The 8,626-nt window shown below is 37.6% G+C and overlaps 1 protein-coding gene across 1 annotated transcript; it reads left to right on the forward strand.

Moving 5' to 3' along the window:
* Positions 1 to 2,517: 2,517 nt before the first annotated feature.
* Positions 2,518 to 4,866, forward strand: EMWEY_00049010 (GTPase regulator, putative; the record flags this gene model as incomplete). The annotated part of the gene is made up of 3 exons (XM_013477305.1): positions 2,518 to 3,026; positions 3,246 to 4,495; positions 4,754 to 4,866. The coding sequence occupies 3 exons, from the start codon at positions 2,518 to 2,520 to the stop codon at positions 4,864 to 4,866; spliced, it is 1,872 nt and encodes a 623-aa protein (XP_013332759.1).
* Between the last annotated feature and the right edge of the window lie 3,760 nt (positions 4,867 to 8,626).

An 8,626-nucleotide genomic window follows, 5' to 3' on the forward strand; every position in this document is an offset into this window, starting at 1 on the left:
TAGGAAACAGTTACAGGCATTCTGGGTAATCTGCTGCTGCTGCTGTTGCTGCTGTTGCTACTGTTGCTGCTGTTGCTGATGATTGTGTTGCTGCAGCAGCAGCTGCTGTTGCTGCTGCTGCTGTTGCTGCTGCTGCTGCTGCTGCTGCTAGGAATTAAAAAAATCCAAAAGGAGACACTTTTGCTGTTGCTGCTGTCTCCGTCAATTTGCGTCTACTGCTGCTGCTGCTGCTCCTCCTCCTCCTCCTCTTACTGTTGCTGCTGCTGTTGCTGTTGCTGCTGCTGCTGCTGCTGCAGGCAGGACAGGAGGTAGAGGGGACAGTGCTGCGCTGCACAGAGTTTGGTATATTTATAGATGTTGGGGCTGTAGAAGATGCATTCTTGCATGCAGTAAGAGGAGGAGACAATTCTTATTTATTTTTATTTATTTGCCTCCTTTTTTATTTATTTTATTTATTTATTTATTTATTTGTCTCCTTTTTTATCTATTTATTTGTCTCCTTTTTTTTTTATTTATTTGTCTCCTGTTTATTTATTTATTTGTCTCCTTTTTATTTATTTATTTGTCTCCTTTTTTATTTATTTAATTGTTTTTTTTTATTTATTTATTTGTCTCCTTTTTTGTTTATTTGTCTCCCTTTTTATTTATTTAATTGTATTTTATTTATTTATTTATTTGTCTATTATTTATTTATTTATTTGTCTCCTTTTTATTTATTTATTTGTCTCCTTTTTTATTTATTTATTTGTCTCCTTTTTATTTATTTATTTGTCTTTTTATTTATTTATTTATTTATTTGTCTCCTTTTTATTTATTTATTTGTCTCCTTTTTATTTATTTATTTTTATTTATTTATTTATTTATTTATTTATTTGTGTCCTTTTTTGTTTAATTGTCTCCTTTTTTGTGTCTCCTTTTTCTTATAAAGATATAAAAGTGTCTCCTTTCCATAAGCGGCCCACCAACTCTTTTGCTGCTGTTGCTGCTGTTGCTGCTGCTGTTGCTGCTGCTGTTGCTGCTGCTGCTGTTGCTGCTGCTGCTGCAGCATGAGATGGGTAGAGAGGACAGCAACCAAGATGTCTCCTCCCTGTATAATAACTTTCGTCCCTCTAAAGGAGACAGGATCTCTTTTCGTGTATCTGCAGCAGCACGAGGCAGCAGCAGCAGCAGCAGCAGCAGCAGCAGCAGCAGCAGGAAGCAGCAAATGCTCAACAGCAAACCAGGAGATATTATTAAGGGAATACGTATATTAGAAGTAGATACAGCACGTAACAGGTAATGCATGCATGCGCTGCTGCTGCTGTTGCTGCTGCTGCTGCTGCTGTTGCTGCTGCTGTTGCTATTGCTGTTGCTGCTGCTGCAGCAGCGGCATTGAGGAGACACCAGGACACAAAAACACCGCCAGTGTTGTTATCCTTTCTGCTGCTGCTGCTGCTGCTGCTGTTGCTGCTGCTGCTGCTGCAGGCTGCAGCTAACTACACGACCTGAGGAAGAGGTGCAGCGGCTGCTGAAGTGGCGGCAGCAATCGATGCCTGCAGCAGCAGCAGGGACAGCAGCAGCAGCAGCAGGAACAAGAGAGGAGACACCTGAAGAAAAGTTAGCAAAGATTGGTGCTGCACTAAAGTTGTTGGAGAGACACCGGAAGAAGAGAGCAGCAAAAGCAGCAGCAGCAGCAGCAGCAGGAGAAGGAGAAGGTTCTGCTGCTGCTGCTGCAGCAGCAGCAAACACGTATGGTGTCTCCGTATCTCCTCCTGCAGCATTAGGAGGATATACATACACACCATTATCTAATCCTGCTGCTGCTGCTGCTGCTGCTGCAGTGACACCGCAGCAGCTAAAGGTACTATTCCCTGGATATACAGCAGCAGATATAGAGGAAGGATTGTCCCTATTAGCAGCAGAAAGGAGACGCAGACAATTATTTATTATACAACAAGAAGAAAGAAAAGCAAGAAAGAGACACCCTAGGTAATTTATTCTATCTATTTTATTTATTTATTTATTTATTTATTTGTTTATTTATTTTATTTATTTATTTATTTATATTATTTATTTATTTATTTATTTATTTATTTATTTATTTACTTTATTTATTTATTTGTTTATTTATTTATTTATTCACTTGTTTTATTTATTTATTTTATTTATTTGTTTATTTATTTTATTTATTTATTTTATTTATTTTATTTATTTATTTATTTATTTATTTATTTATTTATTTATTTATTTATTTATTTATTTATTTATTTGTCTCCTTTTTATCTTTATATATATATAAGTGTCTCCTTGTTATATAGTATAGTGTCTCCTTTTTATTTGTATAGTTAATATATGGTGTCTCCTTGATTATTATATATCTACTGTTGCTGCTTCTGCTGCTGCTGCTGCACGACGACGACGAGCTGTTGCTGCTGTTGCTGCTGCTGCTGTTGCTGCTGCTGCTGCTGCTGCTGCAGATTTATTCGTCAGAGTGCTGATGATTTATCTATACAAGAAGCTCGTCAACTTCTTAAGGAGATGCCGGGTGTAGTGACACCTCAGCAGCTGCAGCAGGATGCTGCTATGCATGCAGCAGCAGCAGGACTTGCTGCTGCTGATGTTCCTGTCTTTGGTCATGGAGGTATACCTACTATTAAACAGGTACCTCTGCAGCAACTGCAGCAGCAACTGCAGCAGCTAAAAGAGCAGCAGCAGCAACAGCAGCAGCAGCAATGGTCTCCTACTCCTGCTGCTGCTGGTAGTAGTAGTAGTACTGATATACGTAAGGAAGAGAGAACTGCAGCAGCAGCAACAGCAGCAACAGCAACAGCAGCAACGACTGCAACAGAAAGAAAGACTGCAGCAGCAACTGCAGCAGCAACTGCAGCAGCAACTGCAGCAGCAGCAGCAGAGGGAGAAGAAGGAGACATTGAGGTGTCTCCTGAGGCAGTAGAGAAGGAAATAAAAGCTATACAGGATAAGCAGCAGCAAATAGATGCAGCAGCAGCAGCAGCAGCAGCAGCAGCAGGAGGAGGAGGAAAGAAAGTGTCTCCTTGGTTAGAGGAGAGTAAGAAAGAGGAGGAGACAATAAAGGATAGAGAATCAGCAGCAGCAGCAGCAGCAGCAGCAGCAAAAGAATTATCTTATTTATATAATAAGACAAGAAAGGATTTATTGCATGCAATAAAGAAAGAGAAGAAGAAAGGAATAAATAATTCTTTTTATGCATCTGCTGCTGATGCTGCTGCTGCTGCTGCTGCATGCAGACAAGAAGTGCAGCAAATTATTGACCAAGAGCAGCAGCTTACCCTACAGGCAATTCTTAATAAATATAATATACAGGAGACACATAAGGAGACACAAAAGGAGACACAAAAGGAGACACAAAAGGAGACACAAAAGGAGACACAAAAGGAGACTCATAAGGAGACACATAAGGAGACACATAAGGAGACACATAAGGAGACAGGGAGGAAGAAAAAAAAAGAGGAAGAGGAAGAGGAGGAGGAGGAGGGGGAGGGGAAGGAGGAGGAGGAAGAGGAGGAGGAGGAAGAAGAGGAGGAAGGGGAGGAAGAAGAGGAGGAAGAAGAGGAGGAAGAAGAAGAGGAAGAGGAAGAAGAGGAAGAGGAAGAGGAGACAATTGATGAGGAGACACTTAGGGAAATATTTAAGGAAATACATACACACAAAGAGGAGACAACTAATCAGGAGGAAGAGGAGACAACTAATAAGGAGGAGACACCTAATAAGGAGGAAGAGGAGACAGTTAATAAGGAGGAAGAGGAGACACCTAATAAGGAGGAAGAGGAGACGACAGTTAATAAGGAGGAGACAGTTAATAAGGAGGAAGAGGAGACAACTAATAAGGAGGAGACACTTAATAAGGAGGACACAATTAATAAGGAGGAGACAGTTAATAAGGAGGAGACAGTTAATAGGGAGGAGAAGGAGGAGAAGGAGGAGGAGACAGGTAATAAGGAGACAGTTAATAGGGAGGAGAAGGAGGAGGAGGAGGAGGAGGAGGAGGAGGAGGAGAGACATAAAAAGAAGGAAAAAAAGAAGAAAAAAAAGAAAAAAAAGGAGAAGACAGATAAGGAGGAGGAAGAGGAGACAGATAAGAAGGAGGAGATAGATAAGAAGAAGGAGGAGAAGGAGACAGATAAGAAGAAGAAGGAGGAGGAGGAGGAGGAGGAGATAGATATAAATAAATTAGAGGAGACACTAAAGGAGACACTTAATAAGGAGAAAAAGAGGAGAAAAAACAAAGAAAAAAAAGAAGAAAAAGAAGAAAAAGAAGAAAAAGAAGAGGAGAAGGAGGAAGAGGAGGAAGAGGAGGAAGAGGAAGAGGAAGAGGAGGAAGAGGAGACAATAAAAGATATAAATTATAAAGAATTAATAAAATATATTGGGGATCGTCTCCAAGACGATCCCCAATTAATTGCATGCATGCAGCAGCAAAAGGAGACACCTGCAACATTAGCAGCAAAAATGCAACAAATGCTTCTTAATGTTAGAGGTAATTGCTGTTGCTGCTGCTGCTGTTGCTGCTGCTGCTGTTGCTGCTGCTGCTGTTGCTGCTGCTGCTGTTGTTGTTGCTGGTGGTGGTGGTGGTGGTGCTGCTGCTGCTGCTGTTGGTGGTGGTGGTGTTATTGTTGCTGTTTTTGTTGTTGCTGGTGATGGTGCTGCTGCTGCTGCTGTTGTTGCTGCTGCTCTTGCTGCTGCTGCTCATGCTGCTGCTGCTGCTGCTGCTGCTGCTGTTGGTGTGTATGTGCAGTCCCATCAGCAGCATCAACTGTATTAGATCTACAAGAAGGTTTGTCTCCTTTTACTGTCTCTTCTTTCTCTGCTGCTGCTGCAGCTGCTGCAGCAGCAACAGTAGCAGTATAATTTAATTAATTAATTAATTATTTATAAATAAATAAATAAATAAATAAATAAATAAATAAATAAATAAATAAATGTTGTGTCTTTGTGTGTAGATCTTGCTTCCTTGATGGAACCGCCAGCAAAGAAAAGATCCATTGCTGGTAAGTGCAGCAGCAGCAGCAGCAGCAACAGCAGCAGCAGCAGCAGCAGCAATAGTAGCAATTAATCCATTAGAGTGTTGTTTTTGTCTCTCTTGCTGAGTAGAGAAAGAGAGTTCTGCTGCTGCTGCATGCGCTGTTATTTCTTTCTTTCTGCTGCTGATGCTGCATGCGCTGCTGCTGTTGCTGCTGCTGCTGCTGCTATGTGTCTCTTTTAGGTGGACGAAGGAGACACAACAGCAGCTCAAGATTTCTACCTACTAGGTTACCTGCTGCTGCTGCTGCTGCTGCTGGATCACGAGGGTTAGCAGCAGCAGGAGGTGGTGCTGGTGCTCGTGCTGCTCGTGCTGCAGCTGCTGCTGCTGCTGCTCGTGCTGCTGCTGCTGCTGCTGCTGATGACGATGAGGAAGAAGATGATGAAGGATTTAGTAGCTGTCTCTTTCAATTACCTTCTTCTCTCTCCTCTTATGAAGAAAAGGAGACAAATAAAAAAGGAGACAAAAAAAAAAGACAAAAAAAAGAGACAAAAAAAAAAAAGAGGCAATAAAGGGAGGAGACAATAAAAGGAGACACATAAACAAGGAGACAAGGAAAGAAAAAGAAAAAAAAAGAAAAAAAAGACAAAAAAAGGAGAAAAAAAAAGAAAGAGGCAATAAAAAGGAGACACATATAAATTTGTCTCCTTTTTTTTGTCCCCTTTTTTGTCTCCTTTTTTGTCTCCTTTTTTGTCTCTTTTTTTTGTCTTTTTTTTTTGTCTCTTTTTTTCTTCTCTCTTTCCTTTTTCTCTCTCTTTTTATTGTCTTATTGTCTCCTTTTCCTTCTTTGTGTCTCCTTTTGTCTCCTTTTGTCCCCTTTTTTCTCCTTTTTGTCCCCTTTTTCTCCTTTTGTCCCCTTTTGTTCCTTTTTCTCTTTATTTTGTCAGTTTGTTTTTATTGTTTTAATTAATTAATTAATTAATTAATTAATTAATTAATTAATTAATTAATTAATTAATTGCTTATTTATTTATTTAATTAATATTTATATTTATATTAATTAATTAATTAATATAAATATTAATTAAATAAATAATTAAATAAAGAATAAACATTTTTATTCTTTTTTATTCTTTTTTAATTTTTTTATTTGAGAGACACTTTTGCTGCTGTTGCTGCTGCTGCTGCTGCTGCTGCTGCTGTTGCTGCTGCTGTTGTTGCTGCTGCTGTTGCTTATATTGTCCAACAGTAAACAGGAACTTTTATTTAGACAGCAGCAGCAGCAGCAACAGCAATGCATGCATGCATGCATGCATGCATTTAGTAGTGTGCATGCATGCATTAGTAGACAGTGGTACTGCCATAGCAGCGACCTCAACAGCAGCAGCAGCAGCAGCAGCAGCAACAGCAGCAGCAGCAACAGGGCTGGGATAGGGACCCAAGTAGGTGCTAGTAGCAGGAGACAGAAAAGGAGACACATAAGGAGACGATTTGTGTCGTCTCTCTTTTGCTGCTGCAGCGCTGCTGCAGCAGAGAAGCAGCAGGGGCATTATTAAGGTGTCTCCTTTTGTCTCTTTTTTTTTTTTTTTATTTAATTCTTTTTATTTATTTATTTTATTTATTTTATTTATTTTATTGTTTAATTCCCTATTTATTTATTTATTTATTTATTTATTTATTTATTTATTTATTTATTTATAAGGGAGGGAGACATATACATTATATATAGCTAGTAAATAAAAAGGAGACACATAAGTAGACAGATCTACACATATTTATACCTATTATATTTTGTTGCTTGTGTACTGCTGCTGCTGCTGCTGCAGCAGACAGCAGCAGCAGGAGCAGCAAGGAGACACAAGAAATAAAAGGAGACAGAAAGGAGACAAAGAGACACCCCACAGTAGCAAAAGAGACACCTTAACAAATATAATTAATTAATTAAATATACTATTTGTTTATACCTACCCACAACATACAACAACAACAGCTGCTGCTGCTGCTGCTGCTGCTGCTGCTGCTGCTGCTGCTGCTGCTGCTGCTGCTGCTGCTGCTGCTGCTGCGGTGGCAGCAGCAGCAGCAGCAGGATGAGGAGGCCTGGTTGGCCTCGTGCACGGTTTGTGATCTTGTTTCCTCGTGCTATTAAATCATTTATATACTTACTAATAAATAAATAAATAAATAAATAAATAAATAAATAAATAAATAAATAAATAAATAAATAAATAAATAAACTACTAATTAATTAATTAATTATTGTAGCAGTAGTAGTAGGAGGGAAGAGAATAATAGCTGCTCCTGCTGCTGCGATGCGATCGTTCCTCCAGCCCTCTCCTCTCTCCTCCCTGCTCCCTCCTCACAGCAGCAGCAGCAGCAGCAGCAGCAGCAGCAAATGCAGCAAATGTAGAATAAAGAAAATAATAAGAAATAAATAAAATAAATAAATAAAATAAATAAAAAGAAAAAAGAACAAGATAAATAATATATTGTTGCTGCATAGCACGGGTAATAAAGAAAGCCCCCATATATATGTATATACATATGGGTAGGAGTGCAGCTGCTGCTGCTGCTGTTGCTGCTGCTACCGCAGCAGCAGCAGCAGCAGCAGCAGCAGCAGGATGAGGGAGTAGCACGAGAAAGAGAAGGAGAGTTGTTGTTGTTGTTATAAATAATTGTGAATAATAAATATAAATATAAATATATATTTATATATATATATATATATATATATATTTGTGGTATATTATAGGTAGAATTGTTCGTGGATTTGTTGTTGCTGCATTTGCTGCTGCATTTGCTGCTGCATTTGCTGCTGCATTTGCTGCTGCATTTGCTGCTGCATTTGCTGCATTTGCTGCATATGCACCATAATAGACATAAAATAACAATAAAAATAGATATATAAACAGTATAAACACGAGATTTTTTCCCCTTTTTTCTCTCTCCTCTCTCTCCCTCCCTCCCTCCCTATATAAATAAATAAATAAATAAATAAATAAATAAATATATAAATAAAGATGGGAAGAAAAAAGAAAAGAGGTAATCGTATAAAACCTTTTTGTTATTATTGTGATCGTGGATTTGATGATGAGAAAGTTCTTATACAACATCAAAAAGCTAAACATTTTAAATGTAATATTTGTTGTAGAAAATTAGATACAGCTACTGGATTAGCTGTACATTTATTACAGGTAAATCTTTATTTATTTATTTATTTATTTATTTATTTATTTATCTATTTATTTATCTATTTATTTATCTATTTATCTATCTATTTATGTTTGGCTAAACATTTTAAATGTAATATTTGTTGTAGAAAATTAGATACAGATACGGGATTAGCTGTACATTTATTACAGGTAAATAAATATATTTATATTTATTTATATTATTTATTTATTTATCTATTTATTTATCTATTTATCTATCTATTTATCTATCTATTTATCTATTTATTTATCTATTTATCTATCTATTTATCTTTGTTGGGCTAAACATTTTAAATGTAATATTTGTTGTAGAAAATTAGATACAGATACGGGATTACCTGTACATTTATTTATTTATTTATTTATTTATTTATTTATTTATTTATTTATTTATTTATTTATTTATTTATTTATATTGGGATAGATTCAGGGAGATAAA

The sequence above is a fragment of the Eimeria maxima genome, genomic scaffold (assembly GCF_000499605.1).
Source record: "Eimeria maxima Weybridge genomic scaffold, Emw_scaff1133, whole genome shotgun sequence".
Lineage (NCBI taxonomy): Eukaryota > Apicomplexa > Conoidasida > Eucoccidiorida > Eimeriidae > Eimeria > Eimeria maxima.